Source organism: Gekko japonicus, unplaced genomic scaffold (assembly GCF_001447785.1).
Source record: "Gekko japonicus isolate JY-2015 unplaced genomic scaffold, Gekko_japonicus_V1.1 scaffold64, whole genome shotgun sequence".
Classification (NCBI taxonomy): domain Eukaryota; kingdom Metazoa; phylum Chordata; class Lepidosauria; order Squamata; family Gekkonidae; genus Gekko; species Gekko japonicus.
Window position 1 is genome coordinate 1969556 of NW_015170277.1, and position 16567 is coordinate 1986122.

Below are 16567 nucleotides of genomic sequence, written 5' to 3' on the forward strand. Positions count from 1 at the left end.
ATTTGGCAGAGAATTCGACACTTTAATGATGGTCTGGGCCTGGCTGGGGCAATGGCACGCGTGCCCACAGAGAGGGCTCTGAGCGCCACCTCTGGCACCTGTGCCATAGGTTTGCCACCACTGTGTTAGGCTGATTTCCTTATGTTCCCTTCCTCAAGACATCCATTGGAAAAATATGTATCTATTCTGGCTGTATTCAGTCTCCTTCCAATTTCCTTCAGAGTCAAGGAGTTGTTCCACCAGTTGTATGGCTGTTAATCCATTCAGGTTTTCTGAATGTTAAGAGAGCGTCTCTCTCCAGCCGTTCACACGTAGAGAGAGCCATCACCAGTTCACCTGCAAGAGGGGTTGGGCAGTGTTCCCTCCAAGCTGAGTTAGTGTGAGCCAGCTCACAGGTTTTTAGCCTCCGGCTCGCACATTTTGGTCTCAGCTCAGGGAGGAGGGCTCCAGAGCAAACTGATTTATGCAGCAGCCAGTCGCGCGCTCACAACTTTAATGCCGGTAGTTCACCATGTAGGATTTTTGCTCACAAGACTCCACAGCTTAGAGGGAGCACTGGTTGGGGGTGGGCTATAGAATCCCACAGGTATTTCTCCCCTTCTTCCCCCATCCCAGCAAGCCAATCCTGGGTCTTAAGGGTTTGGATGGGCTGCCTTGAAGATGAGATGACGTTTGCAAACTAAGGCACTGCTATCTAATGCTCCCTCTAAGCCGTGGAGTCTGGTGAGCAAAAGCTCTACTTTGTGAGCTACTGGCATTAAAGTGAGTGAGCAATTTGGCCACTGCATAATTTAGTTCACTTTGGAGCCCTCCTTCCTGAGCTAAGGCAAAAATGTGTGAGCTAGAGGCTAAAAAACTGCCAGCTAGCTCACACGAACTCAGCTTAGAGGGAACACCGCTGCGATCCTCTATGGTTGCTCTTTGCACCAGGCTCATCCTTCTGTTTCAGTTTAAAGCTTCTCTATCTGATTTTCTGGCTTCTGCCGCTGCAGCCCTGGCTCAATTACTCTGAAGGCCCAGAACTCACCTGACCACCATTTTGACAGGATACACGCCAATCCCCAGCCGCTTATTCTCAGGGATTACGTAGGAAATCCTCCCACTGCTGTTGCTGATTTCTGTGTCAAAGTAAACCCACTCTCCTGACGGGGGCTGCGTCATGATGTGAATGTCCACCTGGATCACAAACGAGGAACGGAGCACAACAACACCGAGTCAGCAAAATGCACAGCAATTAACGATTCAGCAAAACATACTTCTGTCATTTCTCTTTACCACTCGTAAGAACATCAGAAGAGCCCTGCTGATCAGACCGCTGGACCATCCACTCCGGCATCCTGTCTCACACAGTGGCCAACCGGTTCCTCTGGACGGCAAACAACAGGGCAGGGAGGCCGAGGCCTTCCCCTGATGTTGCCTCCCGGCTCTGGGATCCAGAGGTTTAGTGCCTCTGAATGTGGAGGTTCTCCTCAGTCACCATGACTAGTGGCCATTGCTAGATTTATCCTCCATAAGTCTATCTAATCCCCTTGTGGAGCTGTTTATTCCTGTGGCCATCACTACATCCTCTGGCCGCGAATTCCACATTTTAGTCACCCTCTGTATAAAGTAGTATTTCCTTTTGAATGTCCTGAACCTACTGCCCGTCAGCTTCATTGGATGCCCTCGAGTTCGAGTATTCTGGGAGAGGAGGAAGAAGTTCTTTGTCAACTATCTCCACCTGTGCATGATTTTATAAACCCCCATCATGTCTCCCCCCCCCCCCAGTCATCTCTTTTCCAAACTGAACAGTCCCGGATTCTTCAACCTTTCCTCATAGGGAAGGTGCTCCAACCCCCTAATCATCTCGGTTGCCCTCCTCTGCACTCTCCTTTTCTGCGTCCCCCCAGCGCTTCCTTTGCCCTCTTTGAGAAGGCCACAGACAAGTGTTCCAGTTCACCCCTCGGCATCTCCGGTTAGAAAAAGCTCTAATAACCAGCCTCTCTGTACCAGAGACCTTGGAGAGCCTCTGCTGGTCTGGCCAGAACAGAAAATGTGGGGCTTGGTGGATTATTGGTCTGACTCAGAAGTTTCACAAGTCTCTCGTATGCTTGGCATTTAGGTTAGAAGCTTCTCAGGGGAGGGATAGGCCTTTGTTAGTTATGCTGCTTTGCAGAGCGAATGCTGACGGTTCAATGACACAACGAAGAATCTCTCCCCAGATCAGATGAAGGATTCGTTCCAGGTACCCTGAAACTCAGAGGGGATAACATATGCCATCCTCATTCTTGTTAAAGACAGTGCAAAAGGCAGACAACTCTTTTTTTTTTTTTTTTGTATTTGTGTGTGGGACCGATTTCCCATAAGCAGCTGCACCACCCTCGCTCTTCCCTTTCCCCCGATTGCATTTGTCCATTTCCCACTACTTGCTGTGCGGCCGCATTTTGACCTGCAGCACCTTCCAATTTCCCCTGCGTCTTCTCGATCTCAAGAAACAAGGATCAAGATGATGCAGGGGAAATCGGGGGATGCTGCAGGTCAAAATGCAGCCGCACAGCAAGTAGTAAGAAACTGAAGAATACAATCGCGCGAGGGTGGCGCAGCTGCTTGTGGGATACAGGTCTTGTGTCTTTCTGTTTTGCTCCCTCTAGTGGTCGATTATATCACACAGGTTTGCGTCCGGCATAAAAACCTGCAGTTTAAATCTGCAGGGCAATATGCTGGACATAAACCCATTTAATATAATCAGCCACTAGAGGGATCAAAACAGAGGCCACCCCCCCAAAAAAAACAACAAAAAACAAACAAACACCCAGGTACTTACAAGTGAGGAAAATGTGAATGCGGAAAAGCTCACCATTACTTGGTAAGCAGAATGTTATCTAGTTCGAAAACATAGAGAAGCCATGACCTTCTTGGCTCCTGCCTCTGGGGGCTGATCTGACCTCAGGCAGCTGATGAATGATGATAATGTCGATCAGCTGCTCAGCTTTAAACAGCTGTTTAGCAAAGATCACGTGAGGTGTGCCATTACTACAATATTATTTGATCCAGACTTGAAAGTAGGTGAAAGTAGGACTGACGACATTGATAAGATGCAACACCCACGGCACATGTTGTCCTAAAAACCTGTGATGGCGACTGTACAGTGCCGATTCTCTTGTGCCTTACGCAACTAGATCTCTACGCACCTTCTCCCCTGTGAGCGTGACCATGTCTAAGGGCCCGTACATAAACCTTCCGTTTAACACCTGGAGACCATCCTCATTGGCAATGGCATCGTTTATTCGGTGGTTGGCTGTGACATTCTGCAACAAGAAAGAAAAGCGAGTTGGGATCAGTGTTCCCTCTAAGCTGAGTTAGTGTGAGCTAGCTCACAGTTTTTTAGCCCCCAGCTCACACATTTTTGTCTTGGCTCAGGAAGGATGGCTCCAGAGCAAACTAATTTTATGCAGCAGCCAAACTACCAGCTCACAACTTTAATGCCAGTAGCTCACAAAGTAGAATTTCTGCTCCCAGGACTCCACAGCTTAGAGGGAACATTGGTTGGGATGCCCGAGGTGCAACAACATGCAGGAAGATTAAATGGGGTTGTTATGTACGTGGACCGCCACCAGGGGTCCGCGGCTAAAGCAGGAGCTTGGTCCCCAAACACAATGGGTATCTAGGATCCTAGTCCACCGGGAGTCCACCAATAGCACCCTTGGCGGGAAATTCAAACCCTCCAATGGGGACAGAGGTGTGCCGGGTGGAGTGTATATAGTTGGCCTTGCAGGGTCGTTTTGGGTGTCTTGTTGTGAAGTACAATAAACGCGTCTGACCGCATGTTGTAGTCCGAGTTCTCCATGCATCGAACCCAGTACTTTTCAGGATGGTGGTGGTGGACCGAAGGACCTTTTTTATTTAAAATATTTAGATCCTGCCTTTCCACAATGCCCAAGGCAGCTTACAAAATATAAATACACCACTAAAAACATGATAAAAGACATGACTTTATATAAAAACATCATGTTAAAACACCAGTGTCGTTACTACAAGCTGCCAGAGATGTTTGTTAGTTATTCCCACTAAAGGCACCCCAAAAACAATTCTGCTTTGCACCTTTTACAGTATGAAGCAGAGAGTGTGGCTCAGTGGGGAGGGAGTGTGGCTCAGTGGCAGAGACTCTGCTTGGCATGCAGAAGGTCCCAGGTTCAATCCCCGGCATCTCCAAGCAAGTGATGGGAAAGACCTCTGCTTGAGACCCTGGAAAGCCGCCGCCAGTCTGAGTAGACGATACTGACTCTGATGGACTGACGGTCTGATTCAGGATAAGACGGTTTCATGTATTCATGTATTCATGTGTAGATGCTCTCTGTTTCTTATCTGGGAGGCTGTTTCCTAGTGGGGGTGAAGCCACTGAAAACAACAAGCACACACAGGCTGCAGCTGCTCCCAAATAGAAGGGAATGTCCAGGGGTCATTTCCTGCAGGAGCGCACAGGAGCGGACCTCCGGCAGTAAAGAGCCCAGGGGGTGGGCACATGCAACAAGCCCCACCCCCTGCTCCCAGCAGCCCTCAGTCAGAGCAAGAAGCAGCCAGGGAAGTCCAGTGGCACCTTTGAGACCAAGTTTTATTCAGGTACAAGCTCTCCCTCCTCTGTGAGGACAGATCTGCGTGTTCCCCCCACCCCCCAGTAGCTAGCAATCCAAAACAGTCCAGTGAAGCCTGAGCGGTGGGTGTTGCCTTCTGACACACTTCTGGTGGTGTCAAGGGGTGTGGCACGTGCAAATAAATTATGCTAATGAGTTATGCTAATGAGCTCCTGCACCTCTTTTTCTACGAAATGACCCCTGGGAATGTTAGAAGTGAGGCGCCTGATGACATTCGTGGGCGCATGGGATCATACGTGGAAAACCAGTCCCACTAGATACACAGGTCCCCAGCCATGAAGAAGATTGGATTTATGCCCCACCCATCACTCAGAGTCTCAGAGCGGCTTACAAACTCCTTTCCCTTCTCCTCCCCACAACAGACACCCTGTGAGGTAGGCGGGGCTGAGAGAGCTCTGACAGAAACGGCTCTTTCAAGAACAGCTCTGATAGAACTATGGCTTGCCTAAGGTCATCCAGCAGCTGCATGTGGAGGAGTAGGGAATCAAACCCGGTTCTCCCAGATTAGAGCCCGCACACTTAACCACTACACCAAACTAAAGATACCAACTGACACCTTGAATTGTGTCCAGAAACAAACAGGTAACCAATGAAGCTGCTGAAGTACAGGTGGTTATATGATCATATGGGCATAAGCCAGTCAGTAACTTAGAGGCAGGATTCTGTACCCATCAAAGTTTCGGAACAGTTTCCAGGGGCAGCCCCACACACAACACATTACAGTAATCTAGCCTTGAGGTCACAGTGGCATGGATCGTCAGGGCAAGGTCAGCTTCCATTCCCTCGGGGATTTAGATTCTAGAGATGCTGGGGAGGGAGCCGAGCTCTTAAGAATGAGAAACAACTTGCACTCCAAAACAGCGATAAGGCAACCCCCCACCCCCCCGACCAAACAGAAACAAGAGGGGGACGGTGAATCACCAGGGACAGCCACCAGGAAACAGGGTTTCTCCTAGGGCGTGGTGGTGGAAAGTGACGTCAAGTCATAGCTGAGGTGCTATGTCGCTGCCTGCCTCCACGCCACGACCCTGGACTTCCTTGGAGGTCTCCCACCCACATACTAGCCATGGCCAACCCTCCTAGGGTGTGTGTGATAGATAGTAGTAGTCAGGGGTCATTTCGTAGAAAAAGAGCTAGGGGAACTCATTAGCATAACTCATTAGCATATGCCACACCCCCTGACATCAGGGGCCCGGCGGTGGACCTGCAAGGCCGGCGGGAGTGCGAGGAAGCCCCGCCAAGGCCCTCCCTGGCCCCAGGCAGGCAGGGGTGGGGAGAGGCGGGGAGGAAGCAACCTACCCTCCCTCTTCTCCTGCCTCCTCCTGGCTGAATGAGGGCCGGAAGCGGGGCGGCCGGAAGCAAGGGGCGGGGCTTCGTCATGTGCCCCGCCCCCCATACCTCACCCGGGGAACTGCGTTCCCCCGCGTTCCCCCACGAAATGACCTCTGGTAGTAGTAGAAGAAGAAATGTGGGCATTACCCTTAGCTTCACATGGGTCCTCTTACGAAGCCACTTCTCCCTGGGCTTGGAAGGGGTGAAGACAGAGACCTCCTTCCCGTCCAGCTCCAGAACACTGGAGTTTTCGTGCCTCATCACCTGAGGGAAAAGAGCAGCCCCATCAGCAGTTGTCACAGCAAACACCGGTAAGAAGACTCTCCACAGAGTCCACAAAGGACTTCTTTGAATCGGAGGATGTCAGACGAGTTTCTGAGCTGCCCTGGCCAGAGTTTCCATGTGACAGTTGGAAAGCGACAATAAACCAACCCCCCCCCCCCCGGCCCAACTGTAAAACGGTTCAGAGCTCTGGTACAAAAAGATTTAGAGCTGATATTCTGCTTTTCACACATGCAGACCAGCGGCAGGAGAAGGGCTGAAAGGGGCTTTAAGGGACCCCTTGCTTGTAACTTTTGACAAAAGCTTCTGAGACAAAGTTCTTCTGGCTTCAGACCCTTTCCCCTTATTGATGTAACTAACCACATCAGTCAAAAGCTAACCTCAGTGGCTCTTCTGATGCTCAGGCTCTTTGGTGCAGGGGTCCCCAACAGGCCCACGGACACCTCTCCTGGTGCCCACTGTTTTTAGAATGCAGTTGCCAGGTTCCTTTGATTCGCTGGCGGGGGGACGGGGGGGATGCTCCAGGAGCCGGAGGTGTCATCCCTGATGTGCCGACATCACCAGAAGGGGTGTACCCGGGTGACATAGGCACATTGGGGGCGACACTCTGGTTTTGGGGCAAAACTCCATGGTAAAACTGACTTCAAACCATAGAGTTTCACCCAAAAACTAGAGCGTCACCCCACCCCCCAACGTCATCAGGTGACATGGACATGTTGTTCCACGTACTCTTCGGGGAGGGGGAGGATTTCCTCCCACTGGCTAGTGGCGCGGAGAAGCCCACAAAAGTGAGGGGTCCCCTCCACCAACTGGGGACTGGCAGCCCTGTTTTAGAAAGTGGGCATGGCCAGGTGGGATTTTGGCCCAGCAAGGGTTCTGATTGGCCAATGGGGATCGGATGGCCATGCAGATTCTTTTTTTTTTTTTAAAGCATTGCTTTGGCAGCAGTTGCCACCACAGCACAAGGCTCTTCAATGTGGCAGCCATTTTTGGGCTGGCTCCGCGTCCTGCAGCAGCCATTTTGGGGCTGTGCCCACCATGCTATGTCAAAATTCTAATGGTGCCCACAGGCTTAAAAGGTTGGGGACCCCTACTCTAGAGAAACAGACACATACCAGAAACAGTCACTGAGAAGGCCTCTCTGTAGTCCCTTGGACAGTGAACGTGTTGTCGTCAGTGTTCCCTCTAAGCGGAATTAGTGTGAGCTAGTTCACAGTTTTTTAGCCTCCGGCTCACCCATTTTTGTCTTCGCTCCGGAAGGCAGCAGCCAAATCGCTCGCTCGCAACTTTAATGCCAGTGGCTCACAAAGTAGAATTTTTGCTCACAAGACTCCACAGCTTAGAGGGAACATTGGTTTTCGTGTTTGTAGTAAACACTGGAGGGCCCTCTGCATCTATATACAAGTGCACACTGGGCATCACTCGATTATCACCCCATAATGGATACAGTGGCCTCTGTTGAACTCCCTATTCAGGGCACGAACAGCAGCAAAAGGTAGGGATTTAATGAACTAAGGATTGGGGGGGGTTGGTAACACTCCCTGCACTAGCCAATAGACACCCGTCCTACTCAGCTTTTTTCATGATTTGCTAGAAACCTGTAGAACTGTTTTCCTGTCTTTTCCATAGCTTACTCCACGAAAGAAAAATGGATGTGTTCTTTTGGGGCGCTGAAGGTGTACTGTGGTCACCTCCTCCACACCTCCGGTTCGGCTTCCGCACGCCTGCTTGCCTCACGCTGTCAAGTTTTCTATCTTTCCCATCCTTCTCTATCTAACCCGGCTGCACTGGCTTCGCAGCATGGTTCCTTTCTTCGTGAGTGTACGATCATCACCTCCCCGGCTCCGACGGGAATTCTTATTTAGCTCTGCAGCAGGAGCCGCATCCCGGGAAGCCTTAAGATCCCAGCAGGTTCACCAATTTAACTGAAGTCAACTCCGTTTCCCGCGCACTGCATGCTCCTGTAACAATGTTATTTCACCAGCTGAGATACCCTCCCACCGCTTCCTCTGCCTCTATTGCACTGAGGATAGCTAGAGTCGAGGAAATGACCCTGGAAGGTCCAAACTCCTCAACAAGCAAGGATTCTGCGACTGGCACAAATTATACAAAAGTAGGGTTTTTTGGTGCATGTAAATTATCTGCTTTGCTTTAGAAGAAGAAGAGATTGGATTTATACCCCGCCATTCACTACCCAAAGGAGTCTCCGAGCGGCTTACAAACTCCTTTCCCTTCCCCTCCCCACAACAGACACCCTCTGCATCTATATACAAGTGCACACTGGGCATCACTCGATTATCACCCCATAATGGATACAGTGGCCTCTGTTGAACTCCCTATTCAGGGCACGAACAGCAGCAAAAGGTAGGGATTTAATGAACTAAGGATTGGGGGGGGGGTTTGGTAACACTCTCAGTCGGTGGGGCTGAGAGAGCTCTTGACAGAAACTGCTCTTTTTCAAGAACAGTTGTGCCAGAATTATGGCTTGCCCAAGGTCATCCAGCCAGGTGCGAGTGGAGGAGTGGGGAATCAAACCCGGTTCTCCCAGATTAGAGTCCGCGCACTTAGCCACTACACCGAACTGTCTCTTTTAGATAGGCAACGTTGCATTTTTATTTTTTGTTCTGATATTTTTATTGGTTATGATCGGGGGGGGGGAGACTAACGTAAAACGGGGAGGGTTATGTAGGCAAGGACATGGAGAACTGTTATGTCTGACCACTGGAGGAACTATGCACGGCTCCACTAATAATCTGTCATAGCCTTGCCTGCTCAGTTTCATCTTTCTCCTCTGCCATCGTGAGGACTAGAAATCTGAACCTTTGCAATCTCCCTTTTTTAAAAAACCAAAAAACAGCAGTGATAATTAATGCCCTCCGGATTCTGCTCCAGACATTTCCAAAAAGAACTCTTGTCTATTAGTTGCTGTAGATTTCCCGGGCTGTGTGGCCGTGGCCTTGGCATTGTAGGACCTGACGTTTCGCCAGCAGCTGTGACTGGCATCCTCATAGGTATAACACAGAAAGATGGAGTACCCTCTGTGTCAAGGTGAGAAGAAAAATGGCAGGCAGGTAATTCATATCTACTCAGGAAGGTGGGGTAGGGCTGAGTCCAGTGTTCCCTCTAAGCTGAGTTAGTGTGAGCTAGCTCACAGTTTCGTAGCCTCCGGGTCATGCATTTTTGTCTTGGCTCAGGAAGGATGGCTCCAAAGCAAACTAATTTATGCAGCAGCCAACTCACAACTTTAATGTCAGTAGCTCACAAAGTAGAATTTTTGCTCACAAGATTCCACCGCTTAGAGGGAGCATTGGCTGAGTCATTAATGACTTCCTGAGTAGATATGAATTACCTGCCTACCATTTTTCTTCTCACCTTGACACATAGAGAGTACTCCCTCTTTCTGTGTTATACCTCTGAGGGTGCCAGTCACAGCTGCTGGCGAAACGTCAGGTCCTACAGTGCCAAGACCACGGCCATGCAGCCCAGGAAATCTACAACAACGAATGAACTCCGGCTCTGAAGGCCTTCGACAACATAACTCTTGTCTAGTTCCACCTTGAATTCCCTCTGCAGATTAATACCAGTGTTTCGTTTCAAGCTGCATTCTGCGCTCTGAGACCCGCAAGGTACACGTGGACTGACCTGTCTGAGCAGGAAGGAGACCACGTCTGTCGATTCCCAATAGCTTGCGTGGAAGAGGTGCGGTAAGGCGACTGTGGGGAAGGCGGTTAGTGCATCAGGGCAGTAGAGAGCGTAGTCTATCCTTTTAGTCCCCCACCACTTGGCAGCAACTGAAAGCAGAAGATGGCAAAACTCCCAAGTTTTTTTTTTAAAGAGAAGAATAATAGCCCATTAAAGTCCACTTCAGAAGCCAAGAGCCCAGCTCCTCCATTAAAAGCATTTAAAGAATCCTTTCCTCAAGCAACTCTTCATTGCAGATGTCATTTTTTTTATACCAATTGTGGCTTCCCCAGTGAATAAACCTTGGGAACTTTAGTTTGTTGAGAACTCTGTTAGAGACGTCCTACAGAATGATAAAAGGGTTGGAACACTTTCCCTGTGAAGAAAGGTTAAAAGCGCTTGGGGCTCTTTAGCTTGGAGAAATGACAGCTGAGGGGTGACATAATTGAGGTTTATAGGATTATGCATGGGACAGAGCAGGTAGAGAAAGAGGTCCTTTCCTCCCTTTCTCACAATACAAGAACTCGTGGGCACTCCATGAAATTGCTGAGCAGTCAGGTTAGAATGGATAAAAGGAAGCACGTCTTTACCCAAAGAGTGATTAGCACATGGAATTCACTGCCACGGGAGGTGGCGGCGGCTATAAGCATGGATGACTTCAAGAGGGAATTGGATAAACATACGGAGCAGAGGTCCATCAGTGACTCTTAGCCACAAGGTATAGACAGGAACTCTCAGTCTGGGGCAAGTGACGCTCTGTATTCTTGGTGCTTGGGGGGGGGCAACAGTGGGAGGGGCTTCTAGTGTCCTGGCCACACTGCTCGACCTCCTGATGGCACCTGGCATTTTTGGCCACTGGGTGAAAGAGCATCAAGAGGGAACTGGATAAATAGATGGAGCAGAGGTCCATCAGTGGCTCTTAGCCACAAAGTATAGATGGGAACTCTCGGTCTGGGGCAAGTGATGCACTGTATTCTTGGCGCTTGGGGTTGATGGGGGCAACAGAGGGAGGGGCTTCTAGTGTCCTGGCCCCACTGCTGGACCTCCTGATGGCACCTGGTGTTTTTGGCCACTGTATGACAGAGTGTTGGACTGGATGGGCCACTGGCCTGATCCAACATTGGCTTCTCTTATGTTCTTATGTACAGTTCCCAGGGGCCTGTTTATTTTTTCTGATGGTAGTGGAGAGAACAAACCACAAACTAGTCCGTGGCGTTGATGCATCTTCGGTGTTCTGAAGCCAGGTTTAATGACAGTCAGCTAAGGACAACATGAGCCAGACAGCACGGGTCAATCCTTTCTCAAATCGAGTACAAGACAACATTGAAAGAGAGATATGAATAGGCAACGAATCCATCCAGAGGATGTACTGAGGCACAGGAGAACAAAGGGCTGGATGTTTTTGTACTTGCTGTTAACAACCCTTTTTACACGCCCGAGATGTCTCTCTTGAATGCACGGGAGAGTAATGAAACGGTGTGCCTTTTTAAAAAGAACGAGGCCCGGTTTAGATGAGCTGGGAGCGGTCGGACCGGCAGGCAGGAGATCCTCAGGTGGACTTGTCGGTTCTCTTTTCACCCATGAGGGGTTAAAGACTGCAGGCTGCTGTTCACTGGGATGGCACACTGTGTATGCGGGAGGGCAGAGGGGCGACGTTAATTACTGTCCAGGTACACGAAAGCTGCGGTGGCTCAAGAGGTTAAGACGCTGAACTGCAGGCTGCGGAAGGTCGGTAGTTCAGCAGTTCAAGACCCGAGTGTGCCGCATGACGGAGTGAGCTCCCGTCTCTAGTTCCAGCTCCTGCCAACCTAGCAGTTCGAAAGCAAGAAATTGCAAGTGGATAAATAGGTACAACTTCAGTGGGAAGGGAACAGCGTTCCGTGCGCCTTGGTGTTTAGTCATGCCGGCCACATGACCACGGAAACGTCTCCGGACAGCGCTGGCTCTTCGGCTTTGAAACGGAGATGAGCACCGCAACCCTAGAGTCGGATTCGACTGGCTTTTGAGCAAGGGAACCTTTACCTTTACTTACACGAAAGCAGGCAAACGCTCCAGCTTTTGAACGAGGATGACTACAAGGAAACAAGGGGTTTTTCTGGAGGGAACGTACCAAGCCAAAGAGTCAGGCCTTGGTGGCCCAGAGGGAGCGACAGTGTCTGAACATATCTTGGCATGCGAAGGCTTTACAGAATCTGCTTTAGAAGGATGACTCACCGCCTTCCTGATTCCCCCAATTCAATTGCTTTGTGTCAGAAAAAGGCCTGTTATTTTTGTCATACCTGGAGGACTGTACACAGGGATGTTTTTTTCTCATGCCCACCCCAAGAGCAGTGATCAGTCGATAGCCCGATCTGAGTATCTCTGGGAGAGTGCAACTTGCAGGGCCGGCCCGAGGTTTTTTTGCAACCTAGGCGGGGCTACCATCTGGCGCCCCCTGCGCCCATTAATTAAGGGGTTGCCAACCTCCAGGCAGAGCCTGGAGAGAAGGAAGAGGAGGAGAGCTCTATAAAGAAAAAGAGACACCTCCCTGCACACGCACACACTTTCTTCCCGCGGCCTGTCCTCTATGCTACTAACAGAGGTGAAGCGTTTCCCCGACCCAGAGAGACCACGAAGCCCAACTGTTCCTGACATCCTACCAGGAGCCCAAGTAGAGACACTTTCTGTTGGGGGAACATGGCTGTCTCCTTCCCGGCGGCTCTGGGGTCCCGGTGGGTTTGATCGTCAAGAGGCCACTGCAAGAGACCCCGCCTTCCCGACCATGAGCCGCATGCCTCCCGCCTAGTCTCACCGCTTGTTGCTGGTGGTGCAGCTTCTCCACGGCAGCCAGCGAGCAGACGAACACGGCAGGCTGGCTGTGCACCATGCGGTCAAGCTCGGCGCGTGGCCCGCTCAAGCACAAGGCCAGCAGGTCGTAGCCTAGCACGCACTCAGCTACCCGGAACAGCTCGCGTGCAGCAGCCCATGCCCACGTACTGGCTGCCTTGCCCGGGAAAAAGCAGTACTGAGCCTTCTTCAGGGGCCCGCTTCGCCGTCGTCGCTTCTTCCTCCGGGGGGGGGGAGGGTCGCGGGGGGGACGCCGGCGGCCAACCCCATCCCGGTGCCGCCCATCCTGCGCACCCCGCCGCTGCCATTCCCGCTGCCCAGCCCAGCTGCCGCCACGGTGGTCCCGCGCGCACCCAGAACCACCTGGACGGGGCAATCTGGGCTGCTGTTGGTTGGGGGCGGCCTCTCCCAGTCCAGGCGAGAGGTTGGCTCCGAGGCCCTGCCCCCCCTGGGGCGCCGACTGCGGCGCCAGAGGGAGGGAAGAGAGGCAGGAGGGCAGGCGCAGGAGGCGGAGCGGAGGCTTCGGAAGGTGGTGGACCTTGGCGACGCCTGTGGCTGGCTGGGGCGCCGCGGCACTTGGCTCCTGCGGCCGCCCCTACCTCTTCTCCCCCGCCCTAAGGGCCAACCTGCGCTCTAGGCGAGCCTAGCGGGTGAGCCGGCCCTGGCAACTTGCACTGTTTTTCTTCTGTTAACATAAAAACCACTTTTTCCCCTCAAGGCAAAAACAAACTTCTATAGGAAAGATGTTAATGTGAGAAGGAGCCATCCACTCAAAATGGTGGAAGCACTAGTTTTCATTATTTAATTGGCTCCTTTATTTCCCTGCCTTTCCTCCTTCGTGGAAGTGGTCTTCTGAGGAGCCCAATTTCAGTGAGAAACTACGGTCCTTTCCGCACTAGACCTTAAATATTATGCAGTTCCACAGGGTCTGCAAGGGACCTTATGCCGTTCTGCAGGGCCTGCAAGACAGAGCTCTTCCGCCAGGCTTGCAATTAGGAGCCGCCCCGAGGGAGAACCATGCTCCCTGAACTGTCTGCACCAGCCGCACAATGTTAGATCTGGATCGATCACTAGAACGGTATAATGAAAGCCGACCGCCAACTTAAACTTAAATGTAAATTTAACTTGAAATGTCAATTCGTTAGCACCGTTTAATGCTGAATCGTTTTATGCTTAAATTATTTATTGTGGTTTTATTCTTTGTGAGAGCCGCTCTGAGCCGGCCTCAGTCGGGTAGGGCGGGGTATAAATTTAATAAATAAATAAATAAATCCTGGTTCAACCCCATCCCCGAACTTACATTCTACACCACACTCCAGTTCACCCCTGTAATTATCGTGGGGTATTTTTTTGTTTCCACATACCACTAAGTTCACCCTGGTTTCACCCCACACTTGTCCCGGGATAAACGGATGCTGTTATAACCAGGGGTAAATGCAAGGTATTGTATCGCAAGTTGAACTCTGATAAAACCAGGGATGAGATCCAAGTGCAGTAAGGACCATTGTCAGCGTGAAGCCCCGCGGGTGAACTTTTTTGCCCCGCCAGCCCCGCATTTAAATTGGCCCTTAACATGGTTTAACAAATAACTTCCCGTCTCCAAAGAAAACTCATGAAGAGGGCTAGAGATTTCTAACACAGTTTTCTTGGCCTCCGGATCAAACGACAATGGCCGGGATTCTTTAGGAAGGCGGATTCTGGCCCCTGCCACACGGCAGGGCAAAAGCCACCAAAAAGCGTGGCTTTTAAAAGCTGCGCCAAAGTTGAAACGGTGCGGCGGGATCCCACGGATCAGACGCCGGGGAGAAAACACAAATCTGACGACGAGCCAGCCGAACTGCGCATGTTGGAGCATGCGCAGTTCGGCTAGGAGCCGGGGATGCGCCGGCGCAAGGATGCGCCGGCAATCAAACTCCTGGTTTGCGGCGCACCTTTGAGATGAACCACCTCGGTAGGTGGTTCCAACTTGATGCAGGTTATTGCGCGGAAGGGCCAGTTCAGGGACGGAAGCACTACGCTTCCCAGATGTTGTGGTGTGATCGCGGCCGTTTGCTCCGCCCCCGAACCTTCCCGCTCCCGGCCCAAATCCCCTCGTGTGAACGGGACCTCTTTTCAACACAAAAGAGGAGGAACGTCTGGGATGGCCGAATTGCACTCCCCGCTTGTTCACCGCGAAAGGGGTGACAGAAAATTTTGTAACCCTCTGAGCTCTTTTATGCAGCCTTCACTGCCCTTCCTTCTGGTATCTGCTGAAGGGAACTTTTGACTCTAGAAAAGTCATACCCCAGAAATCTTGTTGGTCTATAAGGTGCCCTGGGACCCCAACCTGGCTTCCTTCTTGTAATCTTCCAGCCGTGGAGAAAAGCGCTTCTGAGGCTGCTGCCTGGCACTTACCCATCCAGAGCTTCTCATTTCAAAAACACGCATTTCTTGCATGGGCCCGTGCGAGACAAATCAGGGACAGGGCCTCAAAAGCACCAGCGTCAAAAGAAAGGCGGCGGGGGGGGGGGGATCTGGATTCGGAAGAACTCGTTCTGTTTATCTCCTTACAAGACTACAATCACTTTGTGATTTAAATGCAGATGTGGGAGGGAGAAGAGGAAATCAAACACTGGTCTGCTGAGAGAATTCCCATTTATTTGCATGCATGTCACAGTTTGGGATTTTGATAGCAAGCCATGGTGGACTCGTTTGCTCGATTTCTTCAGTTTGCTTAAGCGCATAAGAAGAGCCCTGCTGGATCAGACCACTAGTCTATCTAGTCCAGCATCCTGTCTCACACAGAGGCCATCTAGTTCCTCTGGAGGGCCAACAACAGGGCATAGAGGCCAAGGCCTTCATAAGAACATAAGAAGAGCCCTGCTGGATCAGAGCAGTGGTCCATCTAGTCCAGCATCCTGTCTCACACAGCGGTCAACCATTTCCTCTGGAGGGCCAGCAACAGGGCATGGAGGCTGAGGCCTTCATAAGAACATGAGAAGAGCCCTGCTGGATCAGACCAGTGGCCCATCTAGTCCAGCATTCTGTCTCACACAGCGGTCAACCATTTCCTCTGGAGGGCCAGCAACAGGGCACAGAGGCCAAGGCCTTCATAAGAACATGAGAAGAGCCCTGGCTGGATCAGAGCAGTGGTCCATCTAGTCCAGCCTCCTGTCTCACACAGCGGCCAACCTGTTCCTCTGGAGGGCCAACAACAGGGCAGAGAGGCCGAGGCCTTTCCCTAAGAAGAGCATCAGAACAGAGCCCTGCTGGATCAGACTACTGAGGGTCCATTGAGTCCAGCATCCTGCCTCACACAGAGGCCAACCAGTTCCTCTGGAGGGCCAACCACAGGGCAGAGAGGCCGAGGCCTTCCCCTGTTGTTGCCTCCGGGCTCTGGGATTCAGAGGCTGACTGCCTCTGAACGTGGAGGTTTCTTTCTTTCTTTCTTTTTTGCAGCTTCGATATCTGCACTGATCTCTCTTTTTTTCCCTTTGCATGTGCATCTCTTCATTTCCTTTGGCTGAAGACAGCCAGTTGGTCCCAGATTTCCACTGCTGCACTTCTTCATAATAAACTGACACATTATTTTCCGCAGCCCAAGAATACAGCCCCCTTGGAAGTGGAGACTTTCCAGTTTTGGCCCTTCTGTTCATCACGACAGGCATGCTCTCGGATTGCCTGGGATTCTCCAAACTGGACGGTCAGGATTTACCCCGTCCTTCTGAGAAACTGTGGTGAGGATCCTACACATGCTGAGGAGGAGGTTTAAATCAACGACAGAGTGAGCTCCACAGGCAAAGCAGGCGGTTAGTGGCGTGAGGGTTAACTTTCAA

At 51.2% G+C, this 16567-nt stretch overlaps 1 protein-coding gene across 1 annotated transcript in view; it reads right to left on the reverse strand.

Moving 5' to 3' along the window:
* Positions 1 to 16567, reverse strand: part of PITPNM2 (phosphatidylinositol transfer protein, membrane associated 2) — a 163713-nt gene that overhangs the window by 13722 nt on the left and 133424 nt on the right. The window contains exons 17-20 of the mRNA XM_015417664.1: positions 9888 to 10036; positions 6111 to 6227; positions 3171 to 3287; positions 1028 to 1176 (exon numbers count right to left, since the gene is read on the reverse strand). Of these exons, the coding sequence (XP_015273150.1) occupies positions 1028 to 1176; positions 3171 to 3287; positions 6111 to 6227; positions 9888 to 10036 (532 nt within the window). The remainder of the gene's footprint in view (positions 1 to 1027; positions 1177 to 3170; positions 3288 to 6110; positions 6228 to 9887; positions 10037 to 16567) is intronic.